General features: G+C 40.6%; 2 protein-coding genes across 2 annotated transcripts; one reads left to right on the plus strand and one right to left on the minus strand.

The window, feature by feature from the left end:
• Nucleotides 1-2,057: 2,057 nt before the first annotated feature.
• dnaja2b (DnaJ heat shock protein family (Hsp40) member A2b) lies at nt 2,058-7,939 on the plus strand. The gene is made up of 9 exons (XM_056387909.1): nt 2,058-2,265; nt 3,499-3,558; nt 3,995-4,221; nt 4,317-4,397; nt 4,547-4,680; nt 4,778-4,974; nt 5,169-5,313; nt 5,957-6,084; nt 6,215-7,939. Exons 1-9 carry the CDS (start codon nt 2,188-2,190, stop codon nt 6,401-6,403), a joined length of 1,239 nt encoding a protein of 412 aa, XP_056243884.1. The 5' UTR covers nt 2,058-2,187; the 3' UTR covers nt 6,404-7,939.
• A 141-nt stretch (nt 7,940-8,080) lies between these two features.
• On the minus strand, nt 8,081-13,778 carry LOC130176210 (uncharacterized). Its single transcript, XM_056387160.1, has 19 exons — nt 13,770-13,778; nt 13,543-13,680; nt 13,358-13,450; nt 13,081-13,272; nt 12,898-12,986; nt 12,226-12,401; nt 11,935-12,073; nt 11,534-11,665; nt 11,209-11,328; nt 10,987-11,092; nt 10,670-10,790; nt 10,304-10,569; nt 9,880-10,201; nt 9,380-9,804; nt 9,039-9,296; nt 8,769-8,945; nt 8,567-8,671; nt 8,397-8,488; nt 8,081-8,310 (listed from the first exon to the last, which is right to left on the minus strand). Exons 1-19 carry the CDS (start codon nt 13,776-13,778, stop codon nt 8,235-8,237), a joined length of 3,036 nt encoding a protein of 1,011 aa, XP_056243135.1. The 3' UTR covers nt 8,081-8,234.
• Between the last annotated feature and the right edge of the window lie 654 nt (nt 13,779-14,432).

Here is a 14,432-nt window from a genome sequence, read left to right on the forward strand (position 1 = left end):
CATAGGAGATTTGAGTTTCAAATTATGCTAAAGAATGCAATAAGGTAATTGATTTAAATTATTTCACTATTACAAGAGCCTTGGTCTCCTGTTAAGGACACTTAACTGTGTGACAGGTGTTTAGGGGCTGTTGTCCTCTTCCTGACTTCAGATTTTTGCTGAAAAGCCCAGGAAGCCATGTTGAATATTGATATATTTATTTGTAACATAAGAAAATAGATAAGACATTTTTAAAGGAACCCCAGAAAAAGGCTAACTCAATAAATGCTGTACTTGTCCATCACCAGGTGAACTGAGAACACTGTGCAGTTACTCTGTTCTCCCCTTGCTGCCACTGAACTGGACTTTGCCACTGTGTCATGTTACAGCTCTACACATTCATTATTTTACCATATGTGCATCTACAGTTGCACTGTGGAGATGCATGAGCTTGCAAACACAATTGTTGAAAAACACAAAATGTATTAGCCAAGCTGTCATCCCAGTACTGTCCGAGCAAACAGGTGACAGCATTCCCTGCAGCATAAATGTAACATGTACATTGTATGTACATGTACATTTATGCTGCATTCGAAGAATGTTCCAGAAATGTTTCCTGAAATTTTCCTGAACTACGGTTGGGGAATATTTGCAATGGGAATCCAGCAAACATTCCCTTCACCCTTCAGGCAATGTATGCAGGAAAATAGTTTGCTTGGCTGTCTCCTACTCTTTACGGTTGCTTCACTAAAAGTACAAAAGTATTGGCAGCAAAATACATTTAAAGTATTAAAAGTAAAAGTTCACATTATGCAGAGTGCCCCTCTGTGAATATTATATCATTATTATTATTATTATTATATTGGATCATTATTGCATTTTAATTCTAATTTTAACTGCTTGATATATGCTGAGGTAGATTAATCTACAGTTGTCACATTTTCTAAACATTCTTTAACATTCTTAAACATTAAACATCTTAAACATTCTTTAATGTTTTGTTTTATAATAGTAAGAATAGTAATGTAATGATGTAAATGTTGAGTAAAAAGTAGAATATTTGCCTCGGAAATCTAGTGGAGCAAAAGTATAAACTCAAGTGGAGTACAAGTACCTCAAAACTATACAGTGCAGAAAAATTCTTGAGTTGATGTACTTAGTTACTTTCCACCACTGCTGTGGGCTTATGTATTTCTATGTATATCTATTTGTATATTAGCCCTTCAAATAGCCCTTAAAGTCGCTATTTACAAAATCTAAAAGCTGCAGCACAACCAACAGGAGAAACTATTCCCTCTGACTTTGCTGAAACTGCTGCAAGTCTTTTAAATAAATGGTATTGACGCCTCAGGGTTAAGTTGCTTTAGCTGCTGATTTAAAAAAAAACAAAACTGGTTAAAACATATTTGAGTTTTTTAACCAGTAAATGAAAATGGCAAAGCTTAAACCTTTGGGGAGCAGGAAACATGGTCTGTATGGTTGTGTATACACCCAAAGAGTCTGATCAGATACAAATTTTTGGGCCACAATTTTCTGAAGGAAAATCCTGCCATGCTGAAAATATGGTTCCTACACACCTTGTAGACCTTATTTCAGTGCTCTCTATGGATAGATAAGTGCTTCTCAATATGGAAACTCGTGAAAACTGGGGATATATAAAAAAAACTTAAAAATTAACTCATAGGGGAAATTTTTATTTCACATATTGCAGAGCACCTCTCTTTTAGGATGACCCCTAGCTCCCTATCACAAACCATTCTATTTAGCTAAATAAATAACATTTCCAATGGTCAAAATTATTAAATGTTTGTAGCAACGGTGTTATGCATTTACTGGGGAAGTTTAAAAATATATTTCTAACCATTTTTTAACGTTACTCTGGGACTCAGAGGTGTTTGAAGGCATTATTCATAAACAACACACTATATGTTACAACAAATATACTGATTAATTTGAAAACATTGTGTAAAAACACACTATTTTGTTCAACACTCACGAAATTAAACGATACATTTAGCGTAAATACGTAAGCACTGCAACTGTTTCTGGAATAATGTGGCTGCTGTTTTTGGCATCTGTCTTCGAGTGGGTGTTTGTGTGTGTGTAGTATCTGGCAACCCTGGACAGCCCCAGTCGGTGAATCTTGCGTCGGTTCCTCGCTCAGCTGAACCTCCGCAGAAGGTCTCTCTGTGGTAGCCGGTTAGCATCATGGCGAACGTTGTGGATACCAAGCTATACGACATCCTCGGAGTTTCACCATCTGCCTCTGAAAATGAACTAAAAAAGGTACGTACCCTCTGAAACGAAAAGGAAATTTGTCAGTGTAAGAGCAGAATAAAAAAGGTCACCAGAGAAATGTGGCCTAGAAACAAGCTAATCAACGTTGCTCAGCAGCATCTTGCGAGTTATCTAGCTTAGCCAGGAAGCTAAGCTAGATAACTGTTAAGTACATCGTGCCTCGGTGTTTTTTTTTCTTTAAAAGATTAAAGCTACACATTGTTGATGGTGAATTACTGGCAGCGTTTGGCTTTTTCGTCGTTTCTACATAATTTAATTCGGAATGATGGAGTTTGTCAGCCCTAAAATCAAGATATACTCGCTGACCACGAGTGCGATAGCTTGCCGGCTACTAGATGATATATTCCAGGAAATAGCCAGTACCAAGTCGGGCAGAAATTAAGCAAGAAATGTTAGATTAACAGCTCACCTAGATAAATATGCCAGGAAAGAAAACCCGCCTGTGTACCCACGGCATTGGTGTAACATTTGGCAACACTATACATGGTGTGAAATGTATCTCGAGTCAACGTTTATGGATAAACTTAGTAGCCAACGTTAATATCAGTCGTCGTGAAGCTACCGTAGTTAGCAATATGCACGTCGCTGTGTACTCCAAACTCCATTCAAACATCAGACAGTCACGAATTGTTTATAATCCACAACAATGCGTTCCTTTTTAAAGATGACTTGAGACATATTATCATATGTCTGTAACCGCTTGTGTAATCGGGCTATATTCCATAACTTGAAACAATCAAATTACTCGGTTAATTTAGTCTGAACTTCAAACATATTAGGATAAACACATGTCATCCCAGTTATTTTCCCTAACAAAATTCAACATCCTGGGTGGTGACGCCTAGCGACAGTGTGATTCATTTTCAAAACATTTTTTAATGTCGAAATGAATGTCAGATGACTCTGAATTTACCAGAAGATAATCACAATTAGTAGTTATACGTCTTGACATTTCTGCAGATAAAGCAGGGAAAGATGCAGTTTTTCGTACGGAGTTTTGTTGACGTTTTTCGATACACTAGAGTGACTGAGATGTCAAAAGCAGCGATGCTCTTACTGGTGTCCTGATGTTTTTGACAGCAGGCCCACAAGTCAAGCCCTTGTCTAGTAAGGACACTTAATAGGGTTAGTGATTTGTTCGCAGAGCTATTTAACACATTTGGCAACTGATCACGGCGAGCTCACCCAGCATTGTTCACATTTATATTTGGTTTATTACAGGCTTACCGCAAATTGGCCAAAGAGTACCATCCTGACAAGAACCCCGACGCTGGAGACAAGGTATGATGCACCAAAGCATGTAACGGTAACAGCAGTAACACCATAGTTAGCAACAAGAGCAACAGCAGCAGCTCAATTCCTCAACAGTTGGGACCAAGAAATGGTGTCAACTTAGTTTGTCATAATCACACAGCCCAACTCTTTGAGGATTAACATCTGATCTGTACCTCGTACAGATCAGAGTACATCTAATGAAATGGATTTTCCCTAGATAAAAGTATCAGTGTGTCAGTGCTTGATTTGTACTGCTCTATGACTTATTCCCTCAGATGTTGCAAATGTGACACAGGAGAGTACATCGTCTTTTATATTTCATTTCAGTTTGTAAGATGGGCTCATCAAAAACAAAACCAGCTGGCCCTTATTGTTGTGATGTACTGATTTTTTTTTCTGTATCTTGTCAAGCTGTCTGATTTTTTTTTTCATCATTTTACAGTTTAAAGAGATCAGTTTTGCATATGAGGTACTGACAAACCCAGAGAAGAAGGAGCTTTATGATCGCTATGGAGAACAAGGGCTACGAGAGGGAGGAGGCGGAGGGCCTGGCATGGATGATATCTTCTCTCACATTTTTGGAGGAGGACTGTTTGGATTCATGGGGGGACAGGGTAGAGGACGCAATGGAGGCAGGAGGAGAGGAGATGATATGGTGCACCCTCTGAAGTAAGTTTTTTACTTTGACGCCGTTTGGGTGATTCAGTGGCTGATTCAAATATAATGTCTTGCTTCACACATCCCATAACTCTTTTGTCACACAGAGTTTCTCTTGAAGATCTCTACAATGGCAAAACCACCAAACTGCAGCTTAGTAAGAACGTGCTTTGTGGTGCCTGTAATGGGTGAGTCAGCTTTTAATGTTTCAGTGTTATGATTAAATTTCCATATTGATATGTACTTTTAAACCACCAGTCTGATGTGGGTTTGTAATTGCAGTCATTTTGATGTCCATTATCGTTATCAATCCCACACTTTACTGTTTGCCTTCTAGTCAGGGGGGTAAAGCAGGAGCAGTGCAGAAGTGTGTGGCATGTAGAGGACGAGGTATGAGAATCATGATTAGACAGCTGGCCCCTGGGATGGTCCAACAGATGCAGTCAGTCTGCACAGACTGCAATGGAGAGGGTAATATGTTCATAACACCCACATACTGAAAAAATGTACAAGCATGAGCAAAACAGCACTCTGGAATTGTCCAATATCTGTATTTGCACTTACGTAGGTGAAGTCATAAATGAGAAGGACCGCTGCAGAAAGTGTGAGGGCCATAAGGTGTGTAAGGAGACCAAGCTTCTGGAGGTGCATGTGGACAAAGGCATGAGGCACGGACAGAAGATCACATTCTCTGGGGAAGCTGACCAAGCACCTGGTGTCGAGCCAGGAGATATAGTCCTGGTGCTGCAAGAGAAAGAGCATGAGGTACCTGTGTGCCCTCTTTTAAAAAACAAATAAGCTTTTGATAATGATTATTATTATTATAAAGATGTATTGTTGTTGTTATGCCTAATAGTAGAATAATTTACACGTAACGATTTAACTTTTTTTTTTTTTTTTTAAAGCATATGTTTTAATGAACCTAAGAAAAGACCTTTTTCAATTTCAATCTAAATCAGGAATTCCGCCGTGAGGGCAGTGACCTTCACATGGTCCAACGTATCGGCCTGGTTGAGGCTCTGTGTGGCTTCCAGATGACTGTCACACACCTGGACGGACGTCAGTTGCTTGTCAAATACCCACCTGGCAAGGTCATCGAGCCAGGTAAGCATGTCTTTAAACAACATGAATTAATGTGATCTCTTTCATGACAGTCACACTTTTTTCACATGTTAGTGAACAACGACACTAATAGGTTGCAAGTCATTCAAACATGGAATAACAGTAGAACTCTTAGTTGCGGAACTAAGTGCAGTGAGAAATTACCATTAGCCATTAGCCAAATTGCTAATTTTATATGTAGCAGCCTGGTTTACTTTTATTCTTTATAAAAATCTATAATTTCCTGCTAAGCTCTCAATGTGTCTGTAATACGCCATTAACCATGGGTTGTGCACAGAAATGTTTGTTTTTAATACTAGGTCTTAGGCATATATATGACCTTCATTACAGTTAAAACTGTGGAATGTAGTACTAGATTTATTATCTAGTGGGTAAATATAAAACAATCTCAAAAAATAGGAGTTTGAATAATTATTGTACCATAATATGCCAAAAGCAAAGTGGTGTCCATATTTGAAGCATTTGAAAGCTTATGTTACAATACATAATACACAGGTTATAATTTGCCACATTGAAGTGCATACAGAGCCAAGATTTTATACTTAATCATAAGATTTTGATTGTTTTCATGGTTTTACACCCTTTTGCTGGTGTGTGTGTGTGTGTGTGTGTGTGTGTGTGGCAGGCTGTATTCGAATGGTGAAGGGAGAGGGAATGCCTCAATACAGAAATCCATTCGAAAAGGGAGACCTTTACATTAAGTTTGATGTCCAGTTCCCTGAAAACAACTGGATTAGCCCTGAAAAACTGAATGTAAGTTGCAATTGTTAAATATCTTGATTTGCAAAATTTTGACTCCAGTAAGTTTCACTCCAGTATGTTGTGGTAATGTTTTTTTTCTTTTCCAGTTTTTTTTTTAAGAAATTCAATTGATTTCTTTTAGGAACTTGAGTGCTTGCTGCCTGCTCGTGCTGAGAATCCAGTCATCGCAGCTGATGCGGAGGAAGTTGACCTGACAGATTTTGACAGGAGTCAAGGGTCAGGAGGTGGAGCCAGGAGAGAGGCCTACAATGATAGTTCTGATGAGGAAGGGGGTCATCATGGCCCAGGGGTGCAGTGTGCACACCAATAGAAAGACTCATACATAAAGACATGCACATACATAAAAGCATAAATACATGAACATCCCTTGAGTCTCATTGCTAACACCATTCAAGACCTGACGCACATACATGCAAATTTCTCTCCTTTCATGATTCCCATGAAAAAGAGATGTACACACAAACATAAACACGTATACCCACCCTCCTCAGTTCCATGGTGCCCATAAGTCAGAGAGATGCTGGACATGTGATGACCATTTTTGTGTTTATGGACAGTAGTGCTCATCAAAGCCTCCAGCAAGATGGTGGTCTCATTCTCATAGGTTCATTGACTGAACTTGACTTGGACCTCCCTGTTTTCATCCTAGGCTTTTACCTTTCACTGTGGGAAACACCAGTCTAGTGTATAAAATGCAAATATTGTTGACTATCTTGTATAAGGTGTAGTTTAGTCTCTCACACACAAGCGCATGCTGCTTCTTGCTGAAGATCTTGCACATGTAGATCCAGGGTTTGGACACCACAGAGAAATCTGACACCACACATGTTTAAAACTCTGTGTGTCACTGCTATCAAAGTGCCCTGCTGTCCTAAGAGCCAACCTGATTACAGCCCTAAAAGTGTGTCCTCTGCACAGCCTGCTGAGAACCGCACGTTTAACCCACCTCATCCCCTAACTTGAACTGTCATATTTTGAACATGGGGCTTGCTGGTTCTGTTCAGTCCCCAGCTGTCACATTGCTAGAATATTAAAGCCTTGAGTATAGCTCCTGTCAGCCAGGCGCCATGTTTTCTTAGGTTGGAAATTTAGCTTTTTTTTGTCTTTGTTGGTTTGAATGTTAGTGTGTTCGAGACCACAGAACTTGAACCTAACTGTACTCTTCAGTTGAGTTGAGGACAGACTTGTGTAATTTGTATGTGTGTGTAATACAGTGGCTCAGTGTGTGGGAGCTGCTGTGGAATGTTCTGGATTATTAGGGTGATAGATATTCCTGCTTTGTGTTGGACTGCAGTGTGAGTGGACAGTATATAGGGTCAATTAAAGAGGAAAAAACTGAATGTTTATTTGCTGAGAATCTCTCCTGTGTAGACAGTCTTTTTCCCTCTACTCACCAGGACCGAGAGATCCTCCTCTCATGCAGGAAAACCACTGGTCCCGCACCGAATCCTCTGTATTATACATTTCTCCCCATCGTAGAGTTGTTATTCAAACCTATGCCCTTTGACATGTTACAATATTTCCATCCCCATATACCTGTAAATAAATACAGCCCCAGTCCATAGGTGCATTCAAAGTCTACAGCAGTGTCCTTCCTGTAGTCACATTATTTCTTACACAAGTGAGTAATGGCCAATATATAAATGTTATGTTCACATGAAGAAGAGGTGAAGGAACCTCTGTAGACTGTTAACATGCACCTCTGTGACTCATTGTGTATGTAATTTAGGCCACTGGGGAATAATGTGAGCACAACTGAAGGGGTTCATTGATAAAAAGACATTACTGTTGATGCTTATGTTTGTCAAGATGATAATTAAACTGTATAATAAACAGTCACTACAAATTTGTTGAGATCTGTCTTATTTCATATACATAATCTGCATTCACAGATTTTTTTTTTTGCTTTATATGACCACAAACAGGAAGGCCACCACTGACACTATATATACAGCCTTACACTTGAGCACATAAGAATATTGTCTTAAAAACAGTGGCTTCAAAGATTTTAAATAATTAGTGAAGCATAAATCTGTTGTATTTTTGGACAGTGTTAACCCCTCTGAATATTTTGTTTGCAACAAACAAAAAAAATCCTTTTTAACTGGACACATGAATTAAAGCAGATGTAGTACTGTATCTCAGTCTGCTCCATCCTCTGTTTCTCTGTTGTGGAGGGCAACTGGACCCAGGAGTTCCTTAAATCCTGTGGTATTTCTAAAGGATAAGAAAAGGTAACAGAATGGGTGATGGTTAATGTTAATTTGGCATTTTCTGTCCAATTTAAAGGGACTGTTGTTTACCTGTCTCGTTTGGACTGCATGACATAAGAACGCTCTCTTCTCAGCTGCTCCAGTCGCTCTCTGACAACCGTTTTCTGCTGGGTCTTGTCCTCCTTAAACACGATAATATTGCTGATAATACAAGAACTATCCAATAAAATTATGCACATAGATTAACTCAATATGTTTACCTGTGGTAGATCTTGTGTGAGGTGCTTTAACCTGTCGGTATGCTTCAGGCCAAGCAGGTCTTCCTCTGCCTTTCTGTTTTGGATGATGGACAGACGTTCCTGAACCTGAGAGACAAATACTGTCAGTGACATATCACCTCTGCTTGTCATTCAAAGTTATCTGAATCCTCTTTCAGTGCCTCTCTGTCAACATGTCTCTCACCCTCAGCAGTTGTCTCTCTCTGTCTCTCTGCTGCCTCTGTTCGACCTTCTTCTGCATGTCCACCAGGTTGCGCATTGTTCTCTCTCTCTCCATTGCTGAGACTGGTTCTCTTACTCGCTCTCTCTCCATCAGTGTGGCCTCCCGCATTGCCCCCCTCTCTGCGAGGCCACACTCAAACTTTAAAACAAGAAAAAGCAAGTAAGTGAATTTCGTGGTGATGTTCATATGCATAATAAGCTCTGGTACACAAAATTGTAACAGCGGACTTACTGTGGCTTGTGAATTATATTTCTGATCTTCAGTGTGAGTGGGTTCAGGCCCTCTTAGGTCCCACAGGTCTGACTCTGTTGTGCTGGGACCAATTTCCACCTCAACCGCATCTCTCCCAGCCTCAGCCGTCTTATTGGTCAGTCCAGAGCAGAGGTCAGCTTGCAGGGTCTCCATTACCAAAGCATGGGTTTTCAGGTCACGTTCAGACACATCTCCCCTCTGTGGTAGATCAACCGCTGACCTCTCCTCCCAGGACAGCTGATGAGAACAAACGGAATAAAATCAGGTGCGTAATATAGTTATACAGTGTTTCCATGGTCTGTTATAAATGCACAGTGTACCTGTCCTCCTTTCTCTGCAGACTGTGCATTATGCTGACACATGGAACCAGACTCAGTCAAAGTGGGTTTCAACTCCTCATCATGGCTTTCTCCAGAAGGTTCCTCACACTGTGTGTATTCAGCTGTGCTGCTTATGTCACTGGGCTGGACTTGGATCCTCAAACTGCTCTCACTGTCCTGGCTCTGTCCTGTGCCTCCATCTGCAGCCTCTGTGTCATAGTCAGTGTCATCCACTGGTGGTTTGCTCCAAGCAAGAGTTATCAAAGAGCCTTGTTTCTCATAATTCTGGGGGCTCCTTGTTGCACTACCCTCTTCTTCCTCTTGGTGTCCTCCTTCTACAGTGAGACTCTGATGATTTGTACTCGTTGCAGCTGAGGCACACAAGATCTCCAAGTAGGGTATCTCCTCCATGACTGTTTCACAACCTGGGGGAATGTTAAGTAAATTGTAGTTGTACTTGTGAGAGTGTCGTGATCTATGTTTGGCTGTGTTTGCAATACCTGTACAGACATCCTGTTTGTCAGTCACATCAGCAGCTTGGACTCCATTTCCTTCTTTGTCCATCCCTCTGACTGAAACAATTCCACCCGGCCCAGCACCGATGTCCTGGGCCTCCACTGCTCCAGAGCTGCAGGACTGATCTTTCTTTTGCTCCTTACTGCTGTTTTCAGTATTCAGTGTTATCAAGTTTGGATTAGGGATGAGCATAGAACTTGAAGTAAGAGGGTCATCTGAGATCAGGAGTTGGAGTAGGTTGGTGTAGCGCTGCGCTTGAAGTTCAGATTCATACTCATCTCGCAGAACTTGGACATGCTGTGCACTCTAACAGACACACTTCAATGTTTTCACACTTGTGCTTTATTAAAACAGCATGCATAATTTTGGATTTTTTTTGGATTGGGTGCTTTGGTTGTCTTGACTCACCTTGTCCATCAATACTGGAAGTACCGTAGAAGCTTGGACCTCCTGGAGCTCCAGGAAATGAGTCAAGAGGAGCAAGGCACAATCTTCCAGCTGGTGTTGGGACCACACTGCCAGTTTACTGCATATGTGGGCCTGCATGCGGGGCTGGGGCTGAGAGTTCATTTCTTCTAAGGGGGTTTGAGTCTCATTGTGTGTCTGCAAGCTGGCATGGATTTGTCTCAGCCTTTTTATACAGCCATTCCTTAAAACAGTTATCTTATGACTATCTGCATAAGAAACAGGAAAGAAGAAATACAGATATGGGAATACAAATGAAAAACAGTTCTGACAAACATGCAGCAGAAAAAGAAGAAAATATTGATTTACCCTCTTTTGGAGGCACTGTGCAACCTGGCCCTTGAAAATCCTCTAGGGAGACCCCATGTACCAAATTGACGAGGATCTTTCTCTCCTGTTCCTGAGTCAGCACCAGCAACTGCAGCACGGCCTGCTGGGGGTGAGCCAAACTTTTTGTTCTGCTGCTGATAATCCTACTGTCTACTGTCTACTTAGCCTTTAGCATTACCAGAAAAAAATACATCTTACCTCACTGAAGACTATAATATATACAGTTTAAGAGTAACAGAATGACATGGTGCACTGCACATTTCAGAATTGGTGGTTCATTATCAAATTTACAGTACCTGCTGCGGTGATAGTGAAATAAAGTCTTTGTTTCGTTGCTCTTCCTCCTCACCACGCAGCCACAGAGCAGCTTGCTCTGCTCGGCATGGACTGCTGACATGTGGCCTGAACAGAAACATGAGGTGCCACACAGGATAAAGCAGAAACTGAGTGTGCAAAGGGAATAAGGCTAGACCTGATGACAGTGAATACATGTTCATTTTCAGTGCTGAACTGCGCACCATGTATCCCAGGACTGCCTTGCTGCCAGAAGAGCACTGTAGGACAGTTTTTCTCTCTGAGCTCTGAGAGTTGCCATCCTGATGAACAGACACAGCAGTCTCAGGCTCTCCCCATCTAGCCTGAAAGGTAAAAGATTCATGAACTGATTAATGAAATGAACTATTCCAGGGCTAGTACAAAAAATATGTTGCATTAGAGATGAGAAGGGTTAGGGTTAGGATGAGAATAGGTAAATAAGACTAATATCAGCTAGAATCACAGGAAAATATGGCGGATATTTATGTGATTGACATCTCATCTGATGTGTGTGTGTAAAGTATTTACCTCTCTCCCAGGACTGTCAATGTGTCCCTTTCATGTTGACGACATGTGTGTATCTCATACAGGAGCGAAGCGGCAGACCAGGACTGCTCCCTGGAGTCAGGGCAGCTTCTAAAAGATGCACCCAGACAGAACCTGCAGGAAAATAAATCTTGTACTGTTGTTTGATATGGAACCATTGCAGAGGGGGTTGTCATGTTTACTTGAATTTTGATTTTGAGTGGCCATGTGTGTTTTTATACATAACTGAACCTAAGTTTTCTATTTGGAACAACACCTATTGGATTGAAGTGAACACTGAAAATCAATAGTTTGGTGATCAAAAATCAGTACAAAAAAGTACTTTTTTCTTCAGTTTGAGAAGATTCAGTATATTTCAGCTTGTGAAAAAGATTTTGCGTTACCTGTATATCCTGAATGCTCCTGGCAGATCAGCCAAAAACAGCATGTCACCTGACTCCAAAGCCTCCTCTGCAAGATCCTCCAGCTCCTCTTCCTCCTTGTGTCGTTGCCATGGCAGCAAGGTTTCCCAGACACGCGGAGCTGTGGAATCAACAAAAGAAGAGGTCGAAGAAGAAGAAGAAGAAGAAGGAGAAGAAAAAGAGAAAAACAATTTGAGCTCTATAATGCTATCTAAGTTGTGACATTTGTTCTGTGTTATATTGTGTTGCCAGTTCAGAGTAATTTTTCCTTACTATGGTGCTCCTGAAGCATTTCTGTATAAAGCAAGTGGGTCATAACATCATATTTCACTTCCACCAAGAGTAGGACGTCTGACAGGGAGACACAGCCCCAAGCCTGACCTTTGACCCTTAAGCTTTGGCCCTGCCAGGGAGAGTGCAGTATGCTTTGCACACCCTCTGACGCCAATCTAAACAGATCAAAACACAAACTTGCATCAACATCATAGCTGTAGTAAACAAGCACTTCAGTGTATGAGGGTTGGCTTGTAACATTATATAAAGTTGTCAAATGTTTCTACTGGTTTCTAGTGGTAGAAATAACAAACAAAAGAACACATTTTTCCTCAGATAAATTTAAAGTTTACTGCATCATTGCTCACGGCAGTACACTCAGGGGTTTTGGTGCTACAGCCTTACATGGTCTGGTATGACCTGTAGCTAAGTATCTGTGAGTCTAACAATTGTGTATATACTGTTTAACTCGAGTGATGTGTCATATTTTGAGCTTATCTTACTCTATGTTTTACTCACATATCCTTCATAATAAACGTAATGTAGTGGAGTAAAAAATAAAATTCCCTATGGACTGTGCTACAGTTAAATCATTACCAAAGGGAAATATTGAAGTTTAGTCTGTGCAGCTAAGAATTTAGCAACTTTTCAGCTTAAACAAAACATGCTCACCTGATCCAGCACTGCCTGGCTGCTTTCTTAAGCCTCTTCACACCCCTCACACTCCCATGCAGCTCATTTTTCCCCGCTAGTCTTCCCGTCTGTGTGTGAAAAGTGAAAAAAAAGTGGAAATGATGATGAACAGAGCTTCTACCACCATACAGGAGAAAATTTGCTACACTGCAAAACGCATACCTGTAAACTGTCTGCGTCAATTGTGCACGAGTGTAAGGATCCTGTATCTGAGTTGTAAGCCTTTTTGAAGGAATTTGGGTCTGTGCTTTGGTGCACGCAATTCAGCACCTGAGGATTGATGATAACTGGCTTGTCCATCGCATAGGGAGAATTGAGATTTCCAGCATTTAGCAGCTGGAGGTCCCAGTACATCTGAAGGTAACAATATATTAACTCCCAGTTGTGAAAACATAATATTCTGGTTACTGTGATTCAGAAAAAGAACATTTAATTGCACCTGTTCCTTCTTTTCCCTCTCCCTTTCCATTTCTAAGAGAACGTCAAAAACGTTTTCACCAACACAGGACCAGCTTTTGTCACCTCCTGCAATCTGAAACAGACACAGGTACATAAGACTGTTCCATTATGACAAATAATGATGATAGCTGCTGGGATAGTGATGTTTGTTGTCTGAGTTGTTACCTTCTTCATAGCACCGTGTGCTTCATCAGTGCTGGAGGGACTGTGAAACACTTTGCGGAAGAGGAGACTCACATCTTCAGAGGAAAACTCTGCTCCGACAGACATACCCAGAGACTGGTACAGACCAGCGACACAACCCTGAAAGGAAAACAACAGGACATTAGCTATATTTTACACGTACACACGGAAAACAAATATAGTTTTCACATGATATCAAAGCATCTTACCTGCTCCATGTTTTCACCACTGTGGGCTGATAAATTATACAGGTGATTACTATGGTTACAGCAGTCTTCTGGACAACAGCTGGATCAGGTTACCAAGCAACAAATAGTGACAGTGTATCTGTCAGAGGGAGAGTGAAATACGATACGACCATGTGACACGTTACACCTGTGTGAAATATTCTCTGTAACATTGAACTACCGGTGAAAGCTGGTGGATCCCAGCCCATCAAATTGCTTTCTGTAATAGTCTGTAATGAGTTCATAAGCAGTTGTTTACTGAGATGAATTTCCCTGGAAGAACTTAACTACATTAAATCTAAAGTAAATATTCCATTCCAATATCCATTGTTTATTTATTCATGAAAACTTTACTCTCCATATAGGCTCAATTACAGGCTTATTTCACTTATTGCACGTTCACCTGACCTGCTGTGCACTGCGCCCTCTTCGCGACACAAGCAGTTAATTACATATAATTAATTATAAACATACTAACTGAAGGCTGTGTCTACATTATTTAACCTATATTTAATTTGCACCAAAGCACATATTTATCATAAGGAAACTGAATTGTTATAAGGAAATTGTCATGCGGTCGTCTTCATGTATTGATGAATGATGACTTTGATCTCTGTCATTAAACAGAAAATGAAGCACAAGAAA

This window comes from Seriola aureovittata, chromosome 10 (genome assembly GCF_021018895.1).
Source record: "Seriola aureovittata isolate HTS-2021-v1 ecotype China chromosome 10, ASM2101889v1, whole genome shotgun sequence".
NCBI lineage: Eukaryota > Metazoa > Chordata > Actinopteri > Carangiformes > Carangidae > Seriola > Seriola aureovittata.

What these genes read in the sequence shown, in the direction of transcription:
- dnaja2b (XM_056387909.1), top strand. Translation starts at nt 2,188, where the DNA reads ATGGCGAACGTTGTGGATACCAAGCTATACGACATCCTCGGAGTTTCA. An exon ending in ACCCCGACGCTGGAGACAAG is followed by an intron (nt 3,559 to 3,994) that starts GTATGATGCACC and finishes ATCATTTTACAG; the next exon opens with TTTAAAGAGATCAGTTTTGC. An exon ending in TGGCAAGGTCATCGAGCCAG is followed by an intron (nt 5,314 to 5,956) that starts GTAAGCATGTCT and finishes TGTGTGTGGCAG; the next exon opens with GCTGTATTCGAATGGTGAAG.
- LOC130176210 (XM_056387160.1), bottom strand. An exon ending in CTGCAGAGAAAGGAGGACAG is followed by an intron (nt 9,297 to 9,379) that starts GTACACTGTGCA and finishes TGTTCTCATCAG; the next exon opens with CTGTCCTGGGAGGAGAGGTC. An exon ending in ATGCAGTCCAAACGAGACAG is followed by an intron (nt 8,311 to 8,396) that starts GTAAACAACAGT and finishes CTTATCCTTTAG; the next exon opens with AAATACCACAGGATTTAAGG.